Consider the following 27,615-nt stretch of genomic DNA (forward strand, 5'->3'; position numbering starts at 1 on the left):
TGTTGTGACCTTCTTTTCATAACCTCTCACAGGTCTTCTTCCTTAGATCTCTCAGAGGTTTTCTTCCTTTGACCTCTCACAGGTCCTCTTCATTTGACCTCTCACATGTCCTCTTCCTTCAAACTCTTACAGGTCTTCTTCCTTCGACCTCTCACAGGTCTCCTTCCTTCAACCTCCCACAAGTCTTCTTCCTCGACCTCTCACAGGTCTCCTCTTCACTTGAGGGCACAGTCCTTGTGCCTCAAGGCTACCCCGCCGTGGCACTACCTTCTACCCCCACTCGTGCAGGCTTCGCAGTTTCTGTCACACCCCGTACTAACATGGGCACTCTTCCTCACAGGGCTCCCACTCTTGAGCTCATGTCCGTACAGCCAGCTTCTCTGAGATGGTCTATGGCACACTTTAGACTTTTGCGCTCTCTGTCCTTCACTTTAGGTGCTCCTCTTGCAATGGCGTCCTTTTGCGATGGAGGCCCGCCTGTCAGTGCTCACGTCCTGAACGTGGTGATGGTATACAACCACAGGAAGCGCTCACCGCCCACCTTCTTCTCCAGAAGGCCTCCTTGCTCCAGCCCATACTCTTCCAGCCTTCACCCGGGGCAACCAGTCTATTGCTGTACTTGTAGCTATTCACAGTCCTTCCCTTTTCCAAATTACCTGGCAGTCCTCCTGGCTGGACACTGCTGTGGTGCCATCTCTTCTTTGCTCACGAAAGTCCCCTCACTTGGGGCGGCATGGACCACACTCTTGCCCTTTCTCTTTTCCAGGTTGTGTCTTTCAGGTGCAGACCCCCTTGAAGTTCCAGGTCACAGCATCCCTCTTTATGCTGCAGTCTCTTTCCTCAGTCTCAGGGCTACTGTACGGCTGCAGTTACCCAATCATTGCACTAGGCTTCATCGCAGTCCTCTCCCCAGACCCTGGTAGCTCTTCTCTATGTACATGGTATCAGTCTTTTCAGGGCTGCTATTTCCTTACATACATATACCTGTTCCTCCTTCTCTGTGGGCTCCAACAGCATTACCTGTGCTGCAGGCCATTTCCTATGTTCAGTTCCTTTTACATTTAGCTTTTCTTCTTCTTCTTAAAGGCATCTACGCACCATCAGGGGTGGCCCTCCATTACAGTCAGTCCTTCTCTGTAGGTCACAACAGCCTTGTGCTGCAGACATTCCTTGGGGCACCGATTAGCCTCTTTATTTCCCCTTTTGTTTTATTTTCCAGGCACAAAACCGCAAATAGGTATGAAACACAAGAAGTACCAGGCTGTTCCTAAATAGGATGAAGGTTTGCTATTGGTGACTACTCTATGTCGTGGATGAATGCGTGGGTATCCACTGTGTTGGATATAATGGCCTCACACACCCTTGCAGGTGTCATGCTTCATCATCGGCAATGCTCCTCGTTGGGTCGGCGGTACAATACCCAACGGGCAACACTTCAAAGAGGGGCTCTTTGGCGGAGATCTTTTTCCAACTGTCGTATTGGTGAAGTGTGGGTGAGGGGCCAGTAATGTGTAGACGTGGGGAAGGAGTTAAAATTGGAGTAAAGGGTACCAGGATCAAGTTTATTCTAGCGGTCCCTTATTCCAAATTAAAATTGGGAGAATAGAGTAGGCTTGGAGGGAAATAATGTCCCCTAGTGCGAGACTAGACTACAGGTTGTATCAAACGGTCGACATGTTTCTCGCTGGTAGTCCTCTGACTAGCGATTCCTCAGGACCAAGAAAAATAAACAAAAAGTTTGTGATACATTAACTATCTACATGGTGCCTTTACCTGTTAGAGACAAAAAGAGCATTTCACAACATGTCACGTTTCCAATGTAGTTGACATGTGACACCAAACAAACAAACAGTGTGAAATGCTCTTTTTGTCTCCCACTTTAGGCAATCACAGCGCAACACAGGTATTTTAGACCCTTTACACTAATTGAAATAATCCTCTAACAGGTAAAGGCACCATGTAGATAGTTAATGTATCACAAACTTTTTGTTTATTTTTCTTGGTCCTGAGGAATCGCTAGTCAGAGGACTACCAGCGAGAAACATGTCGACCGATTGATACAACCTGTAGTCTAGTCTCGCACTAGGGGACATTATTTCCCTCCGAGCCTATTCTATTCTCCCAATTTTAATTTGGAATAAGGGACTGCTAGAATAAACTTGATCCTGGTACCCTTTACTCCAATTTTAACTCTTTCCCCACGTCTACACATTACTGGCCCCTCACCCACACTTCACCCATTCGGCAGTTGGAAAAAGATCTCCACCAAAGAGCCCCTCTTTGAGGTGTTGCCCGTTGGGTATTGCACCGCCGACACAACGAGGAGCATTGCCGATGATGAAGCATGACACCTGCAAGGGTGTGTGAGGCCATTATATCCAACACAGTGGATACCCACGCGTTCATCCACGACATAGAGTAGTCACCAATAGCAAACCTTCATCCTATTTAGGAACAGCCTGGTACTTCTTGTGTTTCATACCTATTTGGGCGAACACCTGGCTGGGCCTACCACTCTTTCCTTGAGTGGGAAACTCGCCTCCCCTACCTTCTTTCCCTTCTTTGAAAATATACAATACCGCAAATACCCATCAGGTGGCACTGTTGTACTAGTCCAAGCCCCAGCAGCTTCCCTATATTTGCGTCCCTCTTCCCTCTCTCCCAAAAGAGTTTTACTTGCCGCGAGGGTGGCTTAACCCCACGCCTGCTGGCAACCAAAATGTACGTATGGGCACTGCGTGGTATGTTTCTATCCTTGTCTAGGGCCCGTACAGGTCTCTCTCCGCATTTGTAACACTCCACCTTTTAGAAACAGATGCACCCCAGGGGGAAACAGCCACTACAACACGGGCATCACATCGCGATGTCCTTACAACACGGTCGTTACAACAACCGCGTTGTTACCACGCAATGCCATAACTACGCAAGTCATTACATCGACTTGCAGTAGATGGCGTGCGAACATTAGAAATAGTATTGTTTACTATTCCAACACCTTCCGTATTGTTACGTAGGCTGGAGTTGTAATAGTAAATTATACATTTTCAATGTCAGCACGCCATCTACTGCAAGTTGATGTAATGACTCGCGTAGTAACAGCTTTGTGTGGTAAGAACGCAGTCGTTGTAACGACTGCGTTGTTATGGTACGCGTTGTGATGACTTGCGTTGTAATAAGTCATATTCCTCCACGGGACACCATTTTCTTCTCTGTGCCACCACAAGCAGTTCACATGGGCAATGGACCACCTCACCATCTCTCCCCAACGGCTTGCTCACACCGAGTGAGTACCGAAGGGGTGATGCACCTCTTCTCCGGGGCGGTAGCAAGGGGAAACAGCAGCTTCCCTTCTCCTCCTGGGCTGCAGCTGTCATTTTCTCCCTGTGGGCCACACCAGTCTTTCTGCGACACTGGCACTTCTCCTGGCTGCAGCAGCTTTCCTGGTGCCACGGAGCTCTGTGTCGGTGCGGCCTCGGGTCTATTCCGTGCTGGCGTGGGTCCAGTCCAACTGGTGTTGAAGTGCCAGGTACCCTGCTGCCCAGTCAATGTCTCTGGCACCACGAGACCTCCAGTCAATGTCTCTGGCACCACGAGACCTACCGCTTCACCGGGAGATGAGTCACCGTACATGCTTCACTGCAGTCATAATCTAGGCTGTGGGGCATTACTTGTTTCTTCTCTATGCAACACTATGGCCTACTCTATGCTGCAGGGAGTCCACATCCTCTGGGCTCCTTTTCTGGGAGTGCGGTCACCTCACATTGGGCCCCGCCTCGATCCTCTTTCTTATGGTGCTTTATGGTGCAATCAACTTACTGCCCTTCCTCCACCCCACGGGCTCACCTCAAGCCCGCCGGGTCGGTAGGCACTTCCCTCTTGGGAGTCACGGCCGCCAAGACACTTGGCCCTCTCGTCCCCTTTTGTCTCTGGGGAACACCTCCTGGTCTGCCCCTGCATTACCGCTGCTGGTAGGGGGTGCCCTTGACATGAGCTATACTCCTCCCCCTTACCCAACATCAAGGCAGCTGCACACGCTGGTCTACCCGCCCGTCGCCAATGTAAAGGGGCACCTAAAGTAATGACACACGACACACTGGTATGGCATCTGGAACTGGTCCTGGGCACGTGTGCCGGGCCCCTTTAATTGGCAGGATCAAGTGTCCTGTGACACCTGTGATAGATGGGTGTATAATGAGTGTGGAAGCCAGTCATCAGGGAGTGGCTGGTGGAAGCACATCACTTTTGAACACTAGACCAGGACCAGCCGGTCACTACATCCTGGAGCCCCAGTGGCCACTGCAGATTGATTTCAACGGCCAGCTGGGGTCCCAACTCTCTCGACTTCCATGTGTATTGAGTGAAGGTGCACTATGTGAGGGCCAGGGACTGGGCCTCAGTCACAGGACGTCCAGTTGCACTGCTTGGCAAGTCTACCTTTCCACAAAATGGTCTAGGAGTTGTAAGTATGTTTCTAACTGCAATCCTTCATTATTTTTGGTGGAGATAAAAACTCGTCAAACATTGTAAAATGGTCTTTGCTCAATCTCCTCAGTTGCTGTCATGAAGGCACCATTAAAGTCAAAATGTAGGAATACCATTTAACCAGGTTAATATATACGTTTAGCATTTGTGAATCGGAGCTAAACACAGTGTCTCATAAGGAACAATGCATTTAAAAAGCTTTCTACCGTTTGCTATTTATGTAACACGAACTCTACCCACGGGCTTTGGATCGCTTTACATGAGCACCGGTTACATCCATTTTTTTAGGCTAAGAGAGATTAAGTGGTGTGCTCAAGATCACAGGTTACTGAGTTATTTCCGACACTCGAACCTGCTTCCTTTGTCCCAAAGTCTGGCCTCATCCTCTCCCCTCTGAGCACTAATGCATACTAAAGCTGTGAGACCAGGTCGTATTGCATAGTTCAAACAATACACCAGTTAGAAAAGGGTCTCAGGGAATGTTTTAAGACCTAGCGTGGATCTACTCCCCATATAGAACAAATACTACACATACCTATCCACGGGTCTAAACAAGCACGACAACAAACAAGAGAGAATCCTAGAACATTTGGAAGTCCTAATCACAAGGACGGATTCCCATCAGTCACCAATGGTGACATGCTTTATCATCTGGGTCTCCTTCCAGTGTCACAATAGTGACTCTAAGGGCTGCACCCCTCTCAGCTAAAAGGGGGGTGGCTCGCGGATGTTTAGATTAAGAACTGTTGGTTATGTTCTAAAAATGATGCGATTAACTGATTGACCTACAGACGTGAGCAACTGTTAAGTGTGAGAGGAAATAAGTGCGGGGCAAGGAAATTGTTTCAAAAAAGTTAGTTAAAATTGGGCAGTGAGAGAAAAAAAACTTGTATTGGTGTCTCTCAGTGCAAAAAATAGTGCAAGTGGACAGATTTCAACAAATAACTGTCACGATGATTAAATGGGTCGACATGTTTCAGAAAAAGGAGGAAACAGCTCATCCTCTGCCTTCTTCAGGACCTCAACAATATTGCTACTGCACAGTGAAAAAATAATAATAGAACTGTCGGAGGGAAGGTCGGAAACAGAAGCGAGGAGGCCGTATGGGTTGAATATTGTAGGGTTTTTTATTAAGGATATTCTGTAATCCAGAATAGGGGTGGGAATAGTGGGGTAGTTGTAAGGTAACAGCCTAAGAGTCAATGTCATAAACAGTGCTCCGGGGAGGTTCCTCGATGTTCACTTCTCAGAGGATGGTCAGGTGAAAAACAGCTCTGGTGAACTGGGTGAATTCTGGTGTTTCCCCTTTTGGTAGAGCCTTCCCGGAGGTCTCTGGTCCTATCTGGATATCTTTTAACCTGATCCGTCACCACACTGTGTGCAACTTCGGGGAGTTTTGAGTGGTACGTAGGGTAATACGTGAGGGATTTCTTAATCTTTTAAGTGAGTGATCAAGAGTAACAATGGCGGCGTAATCAGGGAATACAGTACCGAGAATAATAATGGCGGCGTGATCATGGAATTATAGCACCAGGACTATTCAGGTAACAGGAGAGATAAAACGAACAACACATTCTCTCCAGAGGGTTCCAACCCGCACTCTGCCCTTAAAATTCACCCGCAGTACCCGGTCCTTAAAATTCATCCGCAGTACCCTTTATTGTGGCATGCCGGCGTACCTCGTGAGGCGTCTCCAGCTGGTTCAAAACCAGGCGACCCGCCTGTTTTTTAACTTATCTAAATCGCATCACGTCACGCCCCTCCTCAAATCCCTACACTGGCTCCCCATTCAGCAACGTGCCCTGTTTAAGCTTGGCTGCATCATTTTCAATGCCCAGTCTGGCTCTGCCCCTGCCTTCATCACTTCTGCGATTCACTTTTACGCCCCGTCTAGGGAATTGCGCTCATCCACCCAACAACTCCTCGTAGTCCCCCGCTTCAAACAAAAAAAATGGGGAGGTTCCAAATTTGCTACTCTTGCCCCCGCCTTCTGGAACTCTCTCCCGACCCACTTGAGATCTTGCCCTCAGTATCCCCTCTTCCGTAAGGCACTCAAAACGTTTCTTTTTGCCCAAGCTTTTCCGTCTTAAATCGCCCCCCTGGCTATTAGTCTTTTCTGTCTTTGGGATCTGTAGGACTGCTTAGCGCCATGAAACCGCATTGGTGTACGTGCGCTCTAGAAATATTTTTAAACTCAAACTCTGTACCCGTCACGTACCTGGGTCAGCCACAACTCTCCTGAGTTGTGTCGGCTCGTGCGTGTCCTCCGGGCTCCACCACTCCTCGGACCAGGCCTCGGGGTCTTCGTCGGGGATTTCTTCGGTGGTTCTTCCTCGTTCTAGGGAGTCCTTGGCTTTGTCGGCGTCGGCGTCTTCCTCCTTCATCTCCTCCTTAGCTGGCGCGCTGGTGTGTTCCCCTTCCGGCTTTTCTGCTGGTCTTGACCTCTGTTCTCGTGATGCCATTGGACAGACCTCTGAGTCCCGCCGCTTCCGTGAACGGCTTCCGGGTCAGGTACGCCGTACTGTGGGGCGGGGAAAAGATTCCTGGTTACTGGGCTGTCCATGCTATTGTTGTCATCGTCAAAAGACGGTAAGGAGACCAGCAGGATGAAATGACATTGGGGAGAGATTCCGCAGGTGGTGTCTCCTGTCCCTGACCCTGATCTTCCTCACATCAACAAAGTGAAATATAATACAGGTTGGAATCAATACAACCTTATCACATGAAGTCCTAGGTGTAAACCAAATCCTCTGCAAATGACGTGATGCAAATGGCAACTGTAATATAAAACATATCAAGTCTTAATACAGTACTTTCCCTTGTCTGTGAGATTAACAAACTTTCCAAGTCAGAATTTTCAACATCATAAATCGACTTTATACAATCTGTTACTGGCACTGATGTATCAAATCATAAGCTACCTTATTACTAAATAATGAACAAGCCTTACATACTTACCCGTAATGCATGGGGATCAAACCTCACCTCACCTGGCTGCGGCTCAGGAAAAGGAGGCACCGCGCTATACGAAAACAAGAAATAAACAGGACCACAACTGTTAAGGTGCCCTGCTCAACTCGTGTTACCTTGACTTACCATTTAAAAATAGCATCAGCTATGTATTCACGAAAAAAACAGATTTCTTGTCGAGAGGCTGCTTAATTAGATATACAATGATAAGTAAAAAACTAATAACGGCTGGTAAGCGCTTTTAATATCTTCTAATCATGTTACCATGAATGTGTGTGTATTGCATAGTAGCCATGTGTCGTGTGTAAAACCTTCAAATAAGTTTGGCTTGTTGCATTCTGGGTGTGGGGTCAGGGACTCATTAACTTTATGTTACCAGGCAATACCTCACGACACAGGACACATGCTCACTGTCTAAAACAAGGCAAGCTCTGTCCCAGGGCTGTGATTCCTTTTCAAATTAAATGGGTGAAAACAAATAAAAATATATTGTACAGAGCCACTTCCTTTCAGACCAGCTGCGGCTAGAGGTCACAAGGGCTGTTCCAAGAGTGCCAAGGGACAAGCCAGGTTCCACAGCTGATAGTGTTGATGACCCCTACCTGAAGTCCTTGGAAAAATAGCTGCCTGATGAGGTGACCAATAGACATGCGCCCAGTCTTTTGCGTGTAGACTAGTGTGTTGTACCTGGGAGAATACCGAATGTTTGTAGAAGGCAGTTTTTGTAGGAATCACAATCAAATGACAGCAATAAGCATAACCTAGTCTGGTAGGCCTAGGCCTCTGTGTCTCTGTGGTGGTCCTGGGAGCCAGTGCCTCATTGTGAATGGTGAGATTGGTGGGGAAAAGGAAGCGGGAGGATCACATGACACATGATGGGGATGGCCAGGGAGCTTGGAGCTTTGTGCGAGAAAAAAGCAAGGAGGAGGATCGTGCGGCAATTGATTAACCCATTTCAATCCAAAGGGTCTATTGCTTGTTACTTAGTTCACACTTTATATTATGTCCAGCTATACTTAAGTACACTGAAAATTTTCCCAGTACTCTTGCTATTTTTTCTCTTTTTTAAATGACTTGAGACTCTGGTAATATGAATCTTTTTGATACCTATTAACCGCTTTTAGGGCTGTACCTTTAAGTGTTGCTTGTTGATGCTGTTTTCTTTAAGTCTTCTTTATCCTTTCATTACCATACGTTTGACACTTTTTTCACAGGTGCTGTTATCTTTTCCCATGGAGAGCTAAACAAGGTGATACAGTTGGTTCTGACTGTAAACTCAAGTAGACCAGAGTCTTTCTCATTGCACCTGTCTAATCTGAGTAGTAATGTGTCAGGTGGAGCACGCCTGAGGTAAGAACTTGCATAGCTTTTTAAATCTAGTGTATATGCATTGACCATATAATGACGCATGCTTCCATCCTCCTTAGCATTCCAACTGGATATACTAAACAGTATTTGTTAAAACTATTCTGTTGCACACTGGCACGCTCGAACCTGGGCAGAGGAAATGATAGCTAAGAACACAAGATACAAAAGTACAGTTTAACATGAAGTCTTACATAGTAACAGTTTCATGACTTACTGGATCAGTTTACAGAAGAAAAGGTTACCAACATATTCAGGAACAAAATAGCAAATAACATAAAAACATAATGCATTTATCATAGAACGGATTAACCAGAAACCTCATCTTCCCAAACAGTTCAATCAGGTATTATTCAGTTCATTCTAGTATGTGAAGTCATAGGGGATGATTAGGATGTCAGTGGGACCACCACTGACTGGCCGTCGGTGGCAGTCCCATCGACATCGAACTGAGATGTCCAATTGCAGGTCAGTGACAATGCATCAGTCTCAGGTACCGACCGATGCTTCCAACAGGCAAAAGGATCCCGTCAGACTGTGGGTTAGATCGTAGTCCCTGCAATAGGGGGCGGTGGCTGCTCGCAAGAATTACGATATCCCTTTCTGACAGCCTTTCCATAGCGGTCCGACTGCCATAGATAGGATGTCAGAAAGGGACATTGGGGGCCCCTAGCAGGGCACCCATGCCCCATGGGCCTCTGCCATAATGCCCGGGAGCCCCTATAGTGCTCCCCCCAAAAATCCATGCCCCGTGTGCCTGGAACTGTGTGGTGCTTGGCACACAGTGTTGGGATATTTGTAAACATGCGTTTCGCCACTAGGGCTTGCGCTGTGGCCCTTTTACAGGTCGCAGCTCAAGCCTAAATGGTAAAAGTCATGTTTCCAACCGCTTACATGGTGTTTGGATTGTAATTTGGCTGGTGGGACCGCCAACTACCTGTTAGCCGGTCCCACTCCCACAACGATGGAGGTCGATGCTAGTTCGACCGCCATCGTACTCCGCCTCATAGTTCCCAACCGAAGATGGCCAATCATGCAAGGTTTGGAGCAAGGCTATGGTGGTGGCAATGTACTTGCAGACCATGCCTGCAGAACAGAGAAATGTACAGCTCCTGGGGGGGGAGTGGGAGCGGGGCCTAGTGGTATATGTTTCTTTAGGGAAGCGTGCAATGATGTTGATTGGTGGCTTCAACTTCTGCTTCTTTATTGAGTTACCCAAAGATGACTTTGACTTCAAGGATGCCCGTTCATGGGAATGGCTTAGGGAGTGGGTTTGAGAACATCCGTGGGACTGACGGAGGGTCTTGCTTTGCATTGTGAATCTTCATTGCCCTCTCCCAAATTGCCTTCCAGTGCATTGAAATGAAAGTTGGGGCAAGACTTGGAGTTGTGGTCTGACCCCAAACACCAAAGATAGAGCAAGGGGGGAGGAGTCACAGACTCTGTCTGCGACATTACCCACAAGGCTTCAAACACATAGGTTTTGGAGGGGACATTTCTCTATTACACGAAAAAAATAGATGACAATATTTCACCAACATTCAAGAAAAAGTTTGTCAAGAAGTGACTGGGGTAGCTCTCTGGATCTGCTACAGTTGGCCCGGAAAGAAAATAACTGACATCAGTGTGCTGGAGTGGCACCTATATAGGCACAATTTCAATGATGAATCAATGGCACCATATATGGGCATGCAGAGGTATTGCTCAAGATTTTCCAGATCCAGGTAATATTATAAGGTAAGGAATCTGCGGTTAGTGTCTCTTCCAGAAACATACATCACGTATGAGAATGTACATGGAAAGTGAGAGATGCTCTTTTATTCTTCCAGTACATTTTTCCCAGGGTTCTCCACTGTCGATATTTTTCAAAGTATCAATGAAACCACCTCATGAGGGGGTCCACAGAGCAATTAATGACTCTAGGCTGGGGGCTGCGCAGCCCCCTGCCTTCACTTTGCATGGCCAGGTCCTGGAGGGTGGCAGTTTCCGGGGCTGAAAATGGCCTGGCCCCCCTGCCTCTTTTACCAATTGGCCTGGCCCCTGGGAGGTGGTGATCCCCGGGGCCAAATGCAGCCCAGAAGGGGAGCAAGTGGCTCCCTCCCCGTATACAAATCGGATTGGCCGTTGAGGAGGTGGTGGTCCCTGGGACCTAAAACATTCCGGCAGGGGGGGTACTGCCTCCTTGCTGATTTTTTACATCAGCCTGGCCACTAGGGGTGTTGGTCCCCGTGGGCAAAATCTGCCTGGAAAGGGGGCCACACGCACCCCACTCCTCAATTATGGAATAAAATAAGCCCCCTGGGACCTCGCCCACCCGGGATCATATATAAAGCTAGTGCAGGAGACCTCGCTTGTTTTCTTTTGCAATTTTTCAGCAAATCCACCCTGAGGGACTCCACTACCAGGCCTAGGGGGCCAGGGTATTCCTACCCTGCCTTCTTATGTTTTTTTGCCTTTTTCCTAGAGACCCTGCTGAGGTCAAGTCGGAAGATGGCTTCCAATACTTCCTGGTTGAAGTATTGGCAGTCAATCAGATCTCAGCATGAGATCTGTTGGATCCTCGGAGGATCACTGGTAATCTGTAAATCTTTTTCTTTTAATGAATCCAAAACTACCGAACATATGTACACCAAATTACAAAAAGGGTTCTTTCTGGACCAAGAGCTAGTTTTCTGCCAAATTTAGTGTATTTCCCTTAAGTGGGTGGGTCTGTAATCCTGCCTAAAATCTCTATTGAGAATTGCATAGGAAACGCTAATTTTGTTACCCCTTTTTTCTTGGCTCCCGCTTGATGGATCAACCTGAAACTTTTCATGCAGAACTAGACAAAGTAGGCCACGTATTTTGGAAAATTCCAAGGAGGTTCGTCAGATGGTGCCAAAGTTATTAGAAAACCAAAAAAAACGCTTTTTCTATGTGAATTAGGTCCTAACTATAACTACCTACTGGTGACCACCAGGAGGCTATATATATTAGTTGAAAAACTATGTAGGAATATTTTGCTTATTTTAATTAAAAAAACATGAAATAACACATTTACACTTCTTTTATAAAAGTTAAAACCAAAAAGTTAGTTAAATATATAAATTTAAACCAAGTTTACTAACAAAACTAAATTAAAAAAAAGGTTATTGAAGTCCGTAATTTCTTTGGATTATTATTTAACCATGAATATGAATTAATTATATCAAAAGTATTTATTATTTAATACACATTTAACTTATGAGTTAATGTGCTCTAACATTATACTTTAATAGTTTACATAAGTAATATTTTAAAGTATTTTACTTTTATTTTCTACATTAAAATATTCTTCAGTATTTATTGTTTCAAAATAATAAGCTTACTTAAATGTCCCCATACTGTCACATAGATAGTAGATAACCAGTGGCGGAGATCTGTAAAAACAAGTGAAAATTGACGAGTAGTGACTTTACACTCATAAAGTGCGTTGTAGGAGGCTCCTTACCCTCATTTGAGGGGGTGGAGACATGTAAGTCTATACCTAGGTATAAATCTCCTCTCGGAAATGGTAAACAGCAAAAAAGTGGAGCGTTAAACCTAAGTGTAGGAGCAGATCTACAAAGAAGTAAATATAAACATGTATATTTACCTTTGTGAATCAGTTCCTAGGATCTTAGGGACTGCCAAGAAAATCCTGAGTAGGATATAGCAAATAAAGAATCCTGCAGCTAGAGAAGTGGCTAAATGTTGGTTATCCACACCTTATTACTACTACACCGTGGCACTATTCACTCCATATGCGGAGTAGTGGGAACTTTTGGGCTCTGGCAATGGCGCTGCAGTCCTCTTGAAATGATGCTATTTAGCAATTATACCGATTGAATTTGAGCAATCGTGAATATATAAACAAACATTTGTAACTGACCAGTTAAGGCAAGTGATTTCTTGAATCTAATCAGAGGAACAATTGGAGATTTGGGTTTATTGATTGGCCCATTAACAATAAAGAAGTACGCTTTTACTTACTAATTAGTCCCCAGATTTTTTCCATTATTTGACATTAATCTATGTTTCATTTAAATAGTAAAAAGAACCAAGAAGTTCAAAATAATACATTGACATTGTACTATATTTTGAAGATACTAAAACAAATTATTGCTCTTTACAATTAGTCTTCAGACTACTTCTACAATGATGATGTTTGAATTGTTTGAATTGTGTTGTTTCTTCTCTTTAGATCGGGATTTACTGTAGCTCAAATTGAGCCATTTGGAGTCTTCCAGCTTGCTTCCAGTTCCAGGCAGGTCACAGTAGAGGAAGGTGTGCAGGTGGTCTCGATGCATGTACAGCGGCTTTATGGCTTCCAGGGAAATAAAACAAAAGTGAAGTATCAGACAGTTGCAGCTAGTGCCAAAGCCCATGAAGACTTTGTGCCCATTGAAAATGGAGAAGCCATTTTTGAAAACCTTCAGATGAGTGTGCTCATAAACATCTCAATCATTGATGACAAGATTCCGGAGATGGACGAAGTGTTTTATATAAATCTTACTTTGGTGGAACATGTGGGCATGTTCCAAAAGAATCCCCGCTTAAATTCAGATTTCAGTGTTGCATCAATAACAATATTAGCCAATGACATCACTAATGGAATCTTCACTCTTGGCCCTTCTCTGATTCATACAGAAGAAGACGCAAATGCCAGTGCTCCCAATGCCATACTACTGAATGTCAGACGCACCCAAGGATTGAAAGGTGTTGTCAAAGTGACAGTAAAAACCTTTGGTGGGACCAGTGCACAAGACGGGTTGAGTGGACTGCCTTTCCATAGCACCCATGAAATTATAAGGTCGTCATGGGCCACTGAAGGTCTGGATTTTGATGAACAGGTTATAGCAATTACGTTTCAGGATGGAGAAGTGGAAACCAATGTGTCCATTAGAATTTTGGATGATGATGAGCCTGAAGGCCAGGAAGTATTTTACGTCTTTTTAACAAATCCACAAGGAGGAGCACAGGTTTCAGAAGGTGCAGCCTACACGACAATATTCATTAAAGGTATTTTCATTTTTTTTTATTCATTTGTAAGATTACCAACATCTAAATATACCAAATATATCTAGTGTAAAAATAAGAACCAGTAATTTTCCAAGAAGTTAAAACACAAGTAGCAATCATGAATATGTTGATGAATACAAATTGAATTTGAATATTGTCTGCATTTTTGTCAATTATGATTATCAGACAGCAAGGTTCAAATAGGCACAGATAATTGCATTGCTTCTACAACTTAGAGCATCATTGATGAGGTAAATAGGGTGGCAGCCAAAAAGTTGTTGCTGGGTCCCACACGCTTCCATAAAACAGTATGCAAACTGCTGAGAGGCAGTGAAAAGCATGGGGAAAAATCCATGTAAGGGATCAAGTCATGCTGTTTGACTGTTTGTCTGAAATGTCTGAATATCATGTCCTAACTCCAGGGGCAGCTCCTCCGCAATGGAGGAGGAGCACTGTCTCACTGTCTCAGACCCAGCAACTGAATATGAAACAATATTTTATTTTTATTTTATTTTTCACCTGTGGGTTGAGCCAGCATGTGCAAGCAGGGGTGGGGCCGGGGCCATGAATTGTGGGAGGAGGACGTATTGGTGCACTTCAATGTTTGCATGGTTGTTTGGTCAGCTGTCTTGGTCCGGTCAAACACACATACGCACTTAGGTTTCTCCAACCCATTTGCATTGAAGCCACGTTGGAGAAACAGCACAGACTCCCTGATCCAGAGCAGAGCATCACACCAGCCCACTCAGGTCAATCCGTACACTGCTATTATAGCATGGGAGGAGCGAGGGATTGCACAGGGAGTCTTTGACACTGTTCCAGTGTCTGCTGGGACCAGGAAGAAGATCACCAAGGCAAGGGGCGGGAGGCGCCGTCATCTCCAAGCAAGTCTTTCTTTTTTTTAATTATTATTAAACTCCCCCCGCACGCTCCCTACCATGCTTCCCCCCCTGCTTTCTCTCCACCCACTCCACCACTTTTTGTTTGTGACTGGTGCCACTGCCTAACTCATAGAAATATTGGATTAAATTGATTCACTTTACACACTGCAGGTGCATAAAATAGGCACTCACACCTGCGCTCAAAATACAGCTCCTGGTTTCTAAGAGAGAGGATTGTTACTACATCATGATGTAGTGTTCCTTAAAGAGGTAGTAAGTCATCAGCTCTTTCTTTAATTGAAGCAAGGTTAGGACAGACCTCATGGATATGGTGATGGGTGCATCACTGGAGAAGGACTGTTACCTTGTGTTTTCTTTGCACATCTTCATCTCCAGTCTGATAGTTTCCTGGCTGCAGGTGTGCCATGAACCACCAGAGCTGCTAGATTTGCTATGGCGGCTTCCTAAAGTGTTACTTTGCTAGATTTAGGCCCTCATTTCAGGACCTATTCAATTCAAGTGGTAATCGTTCACCAGGTAAACACCAATACCACTGGATGTGTTTATGACCATCAGTGCAACTACCCCAATATTACGAGTTGTGCACCTCAAAAAGGAAGAAAATACTACATGCTTTTCCTCTTCTAATGTGCTCAAATTATAATGTCCACAGGTTACCCGCGTCATTTATATCAGGGTTGCATCAGGAACAGCAAGTCCATGAAGTCCATAAGCTGTATTGCAAGCTTTCTCCTTTCTGTTTCTAATTGTGGCGCTACTGCTCCTCACTGAAAACAATCCAGACTGAACCTCATACATACACTTATACCTAAACTTCAAAGTGCTGCAGATCCTTCAATCAGTGACATTTAACATGAAGGAGACATCTGGGGAACAGCTCCCTTGGACAAGTAGGAGGTTCCAACCCCATTGTTCTAATTTCTTGTGTGCCTAGCCTTTTCTCAGTAACACACACAAATATATTTTGACCGGAAGCTCTATTTGTACCAGAATATGGTTGCCAAACGACATCAAGAATTCCTACATTAGAGCGATCTGTGGTGTCCAGTATGGGTCTCAACCCGTGGAACTTCCTCCAGCAGCTTCTAAAAGTTACGCCCAACTTGCCCCAAACCACCATTTTCTGCAACTTGTGCTGTCTGCTTCATCTATGTCTAAACTGCATGTCTGTGACCTGTACTATGAGTCAGCATTGCACAACCTGCATTTGCGGCACGAGTGCCTAACCTACATTTACATCATTTGGGGCTGAAGGTGAGAACCCCTGCTTCATTGAAACGTGTGCATCTACTCCACATACCATTTCCTTCTCCACACTCCATTACCACACAAAAAACTCAACTACTATTGCAAGTAAAACATTTTCAACAGCATCATCTAGGCACTCATAACTCACACATTTCAACCCCATCTTCTCTGTGCTTATTAGTGGACACTTTCTGCACAGAAATGCTGCAGACCTCTGATACTGAGTAGAAAATAACAACTTACAGCTCTGTTCATTAGAGACCTGACTCATCCCCAATCAAGCCTGACATATGATGAGATTGTCCCACATTGCAACACCATCCTCTGCTACCCCACCCACAAACAAAGGCGAAGTTCATACCATAGTCCACACAACCTTCCTCCTACATACCACTTTAACTTCCTCCCTACATCTGAATGAAAGTACACTTCACTTTCACTATCATCCCTTTAGCACATCCCACCTACATTCGATCCATTTGGCTATTGGAAATCTTTCTGGAAGACTTCTCCAAAATATTATCCTTCTCATCCATATATAGCAGTTATAAAAGCTTTTTCGGGGCTTCAGCTTCTCTGGCTCCCACAAAATCATGAACTACCTAAACTTTTTTTTCCCTGTCCTAAATGACCTTTTACATCTCAACACCCACTCATTTCTTTGACAACAACCTGGCCCACATCATTTCTGATGCCCTCTCCCCTTTCTATATAGCTTCCCACATGGGTAGATAGACTAGTATACATTATTATTTTCCCAGAACAATCTCACTATGTGTCTACCAAACCCTCTACCACCACCTCCCGATGTTTCAAAACATTTCTTCTGGCTCTCCACTTGGATGCATCTTAACAATGAACCTAAATACGACAAATGCACTGATGTTCTCCTTGACACTCTCAAATCAACTGTGGGAGAGCTTGATCGCTCTTGCTTTCCTGCCCCAAACAAAATAGTTCAAGTCTAATTTCAATATTTCCTGGTACCCTTAAATCATGAAGAAAGAAATGATTACCATCAGAAAACAAGAAACATCCTGGTGCTCACCAAATTCTTTCAAAGGCCTCCTCTACATCATTACTGTGTGCCCCACGTGGATGTGTGTCATTCACCAAGTAAAATTCAGTTCCTACACCAAACATCTGCAGAAGTTCATTGTGAAAGGAAAGCACTAATCAACACATTCAGGAAAATTGTAATTTTACTGGCACTAAATGTTATCCTTGCTTCCATAAGAAAAGTCAACCAATTTCAGCCAATTTTGCACGAAGGAACTGAACACCGAAATTCTAATACTGCTCTTTCTAGTGCCCGCAACAAAATCTTGTCATCTTCTGCACAGCATGCCTACCTAAAATGTCTTACAACCCCCCCCCATCAATGGAATTGACCACATTCTCCAAACCCTCGAACCCATCATGTGACAATGAAATCAAATTCTGCTCACGTGGGTCACTCAAAATGAGGCTCTCATAAAAATTTTCCTTGTGTTTCCCATGTTTTGCTCCGAGGTTGTAATTGATGGTATTTCGTTATTTACGGGTTTTCATTTTATTTTCAACTAAATTTGAATGCATTAAATTATTTTTACCCATAATATTTAAACTCATCATCAGTTGTCTTTGTTTAGCTTTATTTATGTTTTAGTAATTATTCTAACCTCATTTTTGTGTGTAGATTGATGGCCTTTAGTTATTACTGAATCTGTTTAAAGGTTGGTTTGGTATGCAAGGCTCCTACATGCATGTTTGTCAGGTGATTCCCTTGTCAGACATATCTATCACCCAAAGGTGAGCGAAGGCTGTTCTCTTTGCAACCTATTCAGGACTGTACTACAGGAAGTACCCTGATTCGTAGGTGGAGTTTGGAGTCATTTTGCTAATTCAATATGTCTGAGTTGTTGAAATTGCAGAGATGCTGTTACGGAAACGTAGCTTGCCACCAATGTTAGCAGTGCAATTTAATTCAGACCTCTTCATAAACTTAATTTTTATTACATTACTGCCTCATAGGAAATGATCTACAAAATGGAATTCTGGGATTTAGTATGGAGTCACTGTATGGGATGGTACTCGATGAAGATTCTGAAAACCGGACAGTGAAGTTGACAGTAAGAAGGCAACCAAATAGGTACAGTGAAAGTCAATGATAACTGATATTGAGATTTTGATCAGTAATATATTCTTTTATTAAATCCATGGAATGCACCTTCAGCAAAAATAATGTAATTAAATATTGAAATATGAAGTAGACTGATTTTCAGCCAATCATGTGAAACCACTGCGAATATCAGGAAGAAAATTGTTAATCTCAAATATATTAATAAGGAAAATATATAGGGTGTAAAATAGATGCCCATTAAAAGACAATCTAGTCAGGAGTTGATTCATGGTTGACTGCAGAAGAAAATTACTAATAATATTCATGAAAGTTATATTCTTTAGGTTGGTGTCCAACTCAGAAGACAGAAGAATGCTTGAACTGCTAACAACATTTTCTTCTTACTTTAGAAGCTAACCTGACAAGAGATGCATTTATGGTTTCTTCTCAGTCAGTCATACCAAATGGCAAAATGCATATTGCATCAAATCAGCTTGTATCTACGGATGGACAAAAGTATTTTCTTTGAATATAAAATGTGCAGAATATATTCATTTCACCAGTGGCGGATGACACGGATCGGGGAGGGGGGGTGGGAGAGGTCGGGAATGAGGAGGGAAGGGGGTAAAGAAATTTTAAAAAACTTCCTTTCTTGCTGCGTCTCTCCCCGTTGTCCCTTGCCCTCGTCCTTCCACTCCACTACAGGAAACACCCAGGCTCCCCTAAGCCAATCACAACGCTGCAATACAGTGATGTGATTGGTCTGATCGCCATGGTTCAGCACTCAGCCAGGGAATGGGAGCCTTGGCATATTCTCCACCCAGGCTGTAATGCAGCCTAGGTGGAGAAAATGCAAAGTGCACATGACTGTTTGGCCAGCCCAAAAGGGCTGGCCAAACAATCATGTGCAAGGGGATTTGGAATAGTAAGTAACAGATGAGTTTTGTCACAATTCTGTTATTTCAGTATATTACCCATCAATCACACATTATCACAAATAGGAAAGGTTGTGTATTGGTCCATTTTATTTTTACTGGGTGGTTACTTATAAATATAGTTAATTTAGCTGGTCTAGTTAATATGCTATTATGTATGATATTTTTCACACAACTGTACTTGATAGAAGTGACAATATTCAGGTGATAGAACCCTGAGGGCATGAAAGATAGTAGTATGTTACGGCAGGTTGTTGAAAAATAACATACACATATGTACTCCAACATAGTTATAGCAAAGCTTATAGCCTGCTACATATCCACAAATATAAAAATAATGTCACTAAACCAGAAAAATTATACAAGTTGGCAACAATCCAGCTAAAAGGTAGCACAACATGTACATGACCCCAAACAAAAGGCACACCTAGGATATTGAGTAACAGTGGAGACTGGTACGACATGCAGACAAGAAATAGAGTAAAAAGAAGACACCAGAGCACAAGGCATACTGTTCCTAGAAACTATAAATAGCCTGTCTAATATTGTTGAAGATGATATATTAATACAAATATGTTATTCAAAGTCTATAAAGACTTGTTAGTAATACTGCCTCATTGCAGAAGAACCTTCTTGAAAGAGTTTGTTAATAAAAAAAAGAAAAACAACTGGAAGAAAACTTTCCATGACGTCTACCCTACCACCACAAAGGAACAATGACTAAAAAATGCCCAGTACATTGCAAACAATTACTAGAATTGATCTTGAAAACATAAAATACCTAGTGCTGGTTCTCTACTGGACACATATCTAGATAGAAGATGAATGCTGTACAAAACAATGAGTAGACTGTTAATAAAATGAATAAGCATCTCCTTTCTGCAAGGAGCATATTCTGATTTTCTGAAACATACCTTAAATTGTATTGGCTTCATACCATTCAGCGTCAAGATATAGATCATATTCCATACTACAATTAGCATTTTGATCATTTTATAACAAATCCAACTCACAGTACCTAGTCTATAGAAATGAAAAAGAGGAGGAAGTGGATACCCACGTGCACTACCCTTCCTAATCTCAGATCGTAAACACATACAGCAAGCTTAATGATTGCTGATTCAACAGATAAACACTCTATTCACCACAAGAATGCTGCAATGGTTCTTTTTGGACTAGCATACTTCATCATTTTGGATGGGAAAAATTAAGGAGAAAATTACCAAGTCGGTCACAGATTAATTTAATAATGGTGCTCCTGATAAGAATAAAAAATAATCCGAAGGATGCCTGGGGCACTTATTTTCTGTGCATCCTAATATGTGTTAACATTTTTCAGCCTCATCATGTAGCCCCTGTGTGTCTCATGATACCATTATTAAATTATTCAGTGACTCATTAGGTAATTTTATCCTTTGTTTTCGCCATTCAAAGCCATCTAAGCTCTCACAAGTAGGGTTTGAGCACACTAAGCAAATCTCAAGTTGGGAATAAATGGTACTCTATGAGGAAGCCAACTGTAATTGTCATACCTTGTGAAAATTGAAGATGTTCATGAGCATGGGCAGGCTATATAAAATAAAGTTATGAAACCAGAAAAATGTAAAAACATAAACCCTTTTGGTTGTTTTTCTTAATATTCTCAAATAGGAAAAAAAATGAATTACAGGCTAGAAAAAGCAAAGCAGAAAGGATTAGCTAGAAACACAAAAAAATATTTGATGGCGACCCTCACAAAAACACATAACGCATGGTTCACAGTTAGTGGTCAAGGTGTATCAAATTCCTTTTTGTGAGGAAGAATTCTAGTCCCATGTTTGAGAAAACACGGGCATTAGTAGAAAGATGTGTCCCAAATCCAATGTTTCATTATATAAAAAAAGGCAGATGGAAGATCGCTCACCTTTAGAACCATATTACCTGATCTGTAATGAAAATCAGTTAAAAGAGCTTCACTCCTAATCTGATAGTTGCTGAAGATCTAGGAGGTATGGGGCTAATCCCTTCGCCATAGTTGCAGAAGAGCCAGGATGCAGACGTTCAAAATTATCCCTGGCCATGATAAAGGGCAGGACGGGGTAGATCATTCCTGCAGTTTTTTTTCTGCAGCATTGCTCAAAGGCAAATAGGAAACGTTCAGTAATACTCACTGTACCTGTCCAAGAGTGTCATGCTTCAGTAGAAGACCTAGATTTACTGAGACCTGTCTGTCCATGACCTCTTTTTAGAGGTACTAGCCACTTGAATAACTCACGAGAATAAAATGGAAAATGGAGCAGAGTGAGAGTAGACACATGAGCGCTTAATCTCACATGGCGGTGTTGGCAAAACCTCAGAGGTGAAGTCGCGTCTGCTTGTGGGTAGGCCCAATTACTTCTAAACTCCCCTTTATTCAAAATTACCCATCTACAATTTTATGTTGTGTGTACCCCCCTGAAAAAGTCCCTGCAAACTAATCCAATGAAACAGTTGTGCAGAGGGAAGATATAGATCACCGTCTCATCTTGTGTGGCCTCTTTCAATCTCACACGCTGCCTATTACCCTTATATACTTCTCCAACCTCCAAATATATTTAAACAAAACTTAACATCCTTTCATTGTCCTTCACAACTCTTGTAAACAGCTTCCTCATCCTGTCTAGATATTACAGGGTGTCATGCCACCCTTCTAATCCACCGTAAGGAGCCACCTCCCCCATCCAAATACTAATACATACATCATGCTATTTCCCTTCTCCCTTATTTATTGCTTTGCTCTCCAATCACAATGAAGAGCAGAGAGACAGCATCTGTGCTAAGCAAACACATTTCTAAAAGACACAAACTGACTGTATAATATAAATAGCCCTCTTTGATAGGAGTAATCAATTCTGATATGCCATTGCTAAACCATGTACAATTTACTGTATTTAATGTGATTTCAATTACCCTTCCATAGAGATCTGAAATTAGATATGTCTATCAAACATTTTTGTTGGTTTTCTTAGCTTTTTGTGTATAAATTCCAGTGATAGTACACAATTACATTAGACAAAATGTGGCCAAAATATCCCAATGAGATTTGGTAGAACATATGAAAGTGATTCAACGTCATTCAAATAACGGTTACCCATAATGTTAGCAAATTACTTAAAATGTCTGTCTCCTGAACCAAAAATCACACTCTACCAGATAGTGGTTAAGGATATTTCAATGCTTTTCCAAACATGGCCCTACACATCTTTTAGTTTATTAGATAGCCTCAGTTTAACTTGTGCAGGACACCACCTTGCTTACAAATTACAAAATTCTAAATCCACTACTGAAGAGGAAAACCTTTGACAAAGCCCAGAGCTTTTGCTGGGAGAACTATTGGCGTTGGCAATGCTTTTTGTTAGCTCAGCTATCTGCTTCAAAGGCATGTGCATCTACAGTGGCCATTTTGGAATGGCATTTTGATAAATATTGCAAAAAGCATGAAAAGATGGCCTCTGCGGATGCGTTCACATCCACAATGGTGACCTTTGAATCCATTTTGTTTTATTTTAGGAAAATTTAGTTTCAAGATGGCTGCAATGAATGCACAAAAATCCACAATGCCCATCTAGGAATGTCATTTTGTTAAATATTGCAAAATTCATGGAGATACTGCTGACACATATGAGTACACATACATAGTGGTCATATTTAAATGCATTTTGGTTTTTATTTAATAAAATTCTATTAAAAGCTGTCTGCCAGTGATGTAAGTCCGTCTGCCTGCGATAGTGTTGTGTGGGTATCGGTGGCAAACATAGATTTTAAGAGGTTGGAGTCAGGGTTAGGAGTGCTTGGAGGGGTAGGGTGGGAGTAGGGAGTAGGGAGATAGAGGGATAACTAATAGCCTTTCCAATGCACTGCAGAGAAAGGCTTGACATCAGCAGAGGATACCTCACCCATTTAGAACAATGCAAGATCTAAATGCTCCTGGGTGGGACAAACACAAGAATAGTGAGGAAAGCCATCGAATTAGGAACAGGGAAGTAAGAAAGACAACAAAGCCATCCAGTCATGAATAATGGGAAGACCAAAATGACACTCCAACTATATCCAACATGCTGCAAAGAATGGGTCTGGTATGGTCAACAGAAAGCTATAGCTGGTAGTAGCTGAGACCTAAAATGTAGAGAAGCATGTTCTTTTCGGATTTGTGCAATGTCCAGATCATGGATAGCTACGGGTAAAGTCACCATGTCTGAGTCCTGTGCATGAGTAAATTTACTACAAGTAAATTTATTTTTACAGTTTTGAGGAACTTTACTATTTTTTTCTAGTGACAATTTACGATTCTAAAGTTACTCAGAAAGGAAATTAGATAACTATTTTTCATTCTAAATAAAAATGTTTTTTTAATTTTATGTATACATTTTATTTGTAGAACAATATAAAAATATTGCGGTGATAATAACAATTTTAAATTACAAATGTAAGTATTTAGAACATATACAATTATTCTTCTAAAGTATAAAATTAAAAGAATGACACCTAAAGTAAAAAAAATGTATTCTTCATTAAAAATGATTATATGTGACATATAGAATAAAAAGTAATCAAATTAATTTTTGTGAAAATTGTGGTTACATTCCCTTCTAAAATAAAAAGGTTATTTAAATAAATGAATAAATACAATTCATAGATATTTTTTGAACATTAAATTACATGTATTTATATTTTAAATAGTTTAAATAATTTAATTGAATATTTTCTATGTTTTTTTTTTTAAGACCTGTCACTATTTATTTTTAATGAGAGGGTGTTGCAGTTATTGGGCATGAATGGTACTGGCCTTTCTCAAGCTCTGAGCTGGAGCAAAACTACTATTGTTTTTAATCTTTTATGGCTGTAGTAACTATAGAAGGATAGCTTGTGATTAGCAATGGGCTTACTGTTTTGTGGGTGGGTGCATGCTTCTACCTATACCCCTCCCTAACCCTCTGTAAGCTTCTTAATTCCTCCCCTCCTCTTTAGCATAAATATTCATGATTTTCCAGCCACTCCTCTCATTTGTCTTGAAGGAAGTGGCCCTTAAGGGCGACTTAGGTTGCGTACAACCACCTGTTATGCCTTCTCAAGAATGAAGAGTCGGTCAGACAGTAGAGAATGCAAACGTACATGTTTATTGGCAATAGTCTGCAGAGGAGTCCATCATGACCTGTCCCCTAAGATGTCTGTCGAGGGACTGGCCCCCCAACTGTCTACAGTGAATAATAATTCCTCCCGAGAAGCCTCCAACCATGCCCCCAATGGAAAACTACCGTCTTGGGCCGTTCATGAACAAAGAGGCACAGTAAGATGAGCTAACACCTGCCAGATGGGTACATATTATCAGGAATCCAAGGCCACGGGCTGGGTCTCAGCTTCTCCTAACTTGGGAGCAGAAACTACACATTCAGATAGGTATGCTAGGACAGAATGGCCCATTCATTAGTAAGTCGAGAAGCAGCCTTGAACAGCAGAGAGAATAATAGCGAAATACAGTGTTCTGCTGAGGCAAGCAATACGAGTAATAAAGCCTAACTCAGACACAGCCTAAGCAGCCTAATAGGGATTACAAAATGAAAAATGGAATGACACTCGCTAACTGAATACTGCACATTATGGGGATAACACAGTGGGTTGCATAACGTGAATACAAATGGCATCTATTTAGCCACACATTGCTGACCTAATATAGCATGAAACAACTGTGTTTCATAACTTCACACCTAACAATGTCAAAATATTAAATTATGCCCCTTTGTTTGGCCTAACATATTGAGTCACGTCAGTCTTAGCCAAGCCCCTTGATTTAGAGAGGGGTTTAAGCATGAAGATAGTGTATCCGCATGGCGTGCTCACCACTGCCACACTAAAGGCTCTCTGAAGGCTAGCCTGTCTGTGCCGGTCTGTGCCCGGATCGCGCCAAGTGCCAGAAATACTGGATCTTTTGAGCAAAAATTACAGCCAAAGCATATTTATTCCAAAATAAGGCACTGCTTGCACTCCTTAATTTAAGTAACAGGAGCAGATGCATTCCTTTAAATATGGAGCATTATGTAGCCGGGTATTAGAGCATTGCAGATAAGGGTGGCTCAGCTGTGCTTATATCATTAGACCTTTTGGCTGCATTTGACAGTCAGCACTCCATGCTAGTGACCTGCCTTGCTCAGTTTGGGATGAATAGCCAAGTCATACAGCTGCTACTCTCTTTTCTATTGTGCAGGTCACAGATGGTGATTTGCAGTACTGCTTCAAACATTTCTCTCTGCCTTGTGGGGTGCCACAAGTCTCGTCATTGAGCCCTACCTGTTTTAGTGTATTCATCTCTCCTCTAGCAGTCTTGATTAGATCTTTTAGTTTATCTGTCTTCATTTATGCAGGCGACACCCAGATACTGGTCACTGTATCTAACGATAATTAGTGATCTGAAACAAACTGTCAAAATTATATCCCAGAGGTATGAGTTGGGATGAGTGACAACTGTCTGAATCTGAATGCTGAAAAGACAGAGGTCCTTATTTTTGGAAAGCAAGTTAACTTCTTCTTGGTGACCTGAGGAGTTTGGCAATATTCCTGTTCCTATCAAAGCAGCTAGGAACCTAGGTGGAGTCTTTGACGATTCTCTTGCTTTTATCAAACAAGTAAGCTTTGTTCTATCATCATGCTCTGTTATAACGCTCAATTTTTTTTTCCATACATTCTTTTGAATTCTCATAAGTTAATTGTTTCAGCATTAAATCTATCACGGTTAGACTACTATAATGCCCTCTATGTGGGCATTGATTTACTTGTTTGAAAAGACTGCAGGTATCCCAAAATGCTGTGGTTTGCCTGATCCTAAATATTCCCTTATAGCAGTCTGTTTCAAATGAATTATATAAACATCACTGGTTACCAGTAAGGAAAAGGACTGTGTATAACAAATACAGCACTTTCCAAAATGGATCCTAAAAATCTTGAGGCAATATTCCAGTGGCATGGGCCCTAACAGGCCATAGGATCAGCTTGTAGTATAAAGGTGACAGTACCTAAATTAATTGATGCCACTGGGGTGGAAGATCATTCATGCATGTGACATCTAATCTGTGGAACACTCTGTCTCATGATTTGCAGATGTTGGCTAAACATTCATCCTTCAGGAATCGTTTGAAAACATAGTTCTTCCAACCGGTGGTGGGATCTAGCAATAAGGCGAGATATTTTTTAAGCTTTGGCAGCCCCAAACACCTCCGGGCAATCGAGCACTTTATAAAATGTTATCTATTCATGCAAATCAGCTGGCCTTCAAATTGCTGCTCTGCTTTTAGAGGTGGGTGCATGGCATGCAGAGCTCCATCAATATGCATAATCTTAAACAAGCCCTAAACTATTATAGTGCTGACATCACAATATTAGGGTCATTCATAGGGATACTTATTTTTCTTTGCTTTTTAAGTAAAGTTTAAATTGTGCGCTGTGTACCATTTGTGATGTGCAGCGTCATGTCAATCAAGAAATCTAGAGTTATCTTGCACAGCTTTCAGGGGCTGAGACCATTTCCTGTTAATTGCCAGATCTGGACGAGGATTGTGGCAGAGAATGTTTGGGACTTTGCCCCCATATGCACCACTACATTCGTTGTATCTCCTGGAAATTAGGTATGCTCAATGGGAAGAGGGCGATACAAAAGGGGATGATGGACGGAGCGTTTGAACAAATCAAACACTCACCCCCAGTCAACTGATCTGGGTTTAATCCATCACCATTCTTTAGTTCACTCAGCCACCCCAGTTCAGACAAGGCTATATGCAAATCAGTCGGACCCTGTGCCTTGTGGGAACAGTCCAGCCAGAACTGCCAAGCCATGTCTTCCCTGGACCGGAAATAAGCATCCTGGGACCGGTTTCGGATTCATAATCCTCATCAGCCAGGCTATCTTGAATCCAGTGGCCAAGTGAACAAGGGACTCACGTCTGAGCATACCCTGCCACACTTAGGGCGAACAAAGCGATACAAAAGGGGATGATGGACGGAGCGTTTGAACAAATCAAACACTCACCCCCAGTCAACTGATCTGGGTTTAATCCATCACCATTCTTTAGTTCACTCAGCCACCCCAGTTCAAACAAGGCTATATGCAAATCAGTCTGACCCTGTGCCTCGTGGGAACAGTCCAGCCCGAACTGCCAAGCCATGTCTTCCCTGGACCGGAAACAAGCATCCTGGGACCAGTTCGATGAGGATTATGAATCCGAAACCGGTCCCAGGATGCTTGTTTCCGGTCCAGGGAAGACATGGCTTGGCAGTTCGGGCTGGACTGTTCCCACGAGGCACAGGGTCAGACTGATTTGCATATAGCCTTGTCTGAACTGGGGTGGCTGAGTGAACTAAAGAATGGTGATGGATTAAACCCAGATCAGTTGACTGGGGGTGAGTGTTTGATTTGTTCAAACGCTCCGTCCATCATCCCCTTTTGTATCGCAATGGGAAGAGGGGGCACAGAAAACCCTTAACCTGTTAAATATACCTTTAAACAATGCTGACAGACAGGTCGTTTTTGATACGTCTCTGACCGCAATCCTGACCATGTGCATAACTGGACAATTTTGGACATGTA

At 42.8% G+C, this 27,615-nt stretch overlaps 1 protein-coding gene across 1 annotated transcript in view; it reads left to right on the forward strand.

Moving 5' to 3' along the window:
- ADGRV1 (adhesion G protein-coupled receptor V1) overlaps positions 1–27,615 on the forward strand; it is a 2,034,994-nt gene that overhangs the window by 1,130,179 nt on the left and 877,200 nt on the right. The window contains exons 73-75 of the mRNA XM_078677778.1: positions 8,667–8,802; positions 13,019–13,836; positions 18,000–18,117. Coding sequence (XP_078533904.1) covers positions 8,667–8,802; positions 13,019–13,836; positions 18,000–18,117 — 1,072 coding nt within the window. The remainder of the gene's footprint in view (positions 1–8,666; positions 8,803–13,018; positions 13,837–17,999; positions 18,118–27,615) is intronic.

Source organism: Lissotriton helveticus, chromosome 2_1, assembly GCF_964261635.1.
Source record: "Lissotriton helveticus chromosome 2_1, aLisHel1.1, whole genome shotgun sequence".
Taxonomy (NCBI): Eukaryota; Metazoa; Chordata; class Amphibia; order Caudata; family Salamandridae; genus Lissotriton; species Lissotriton helveticus.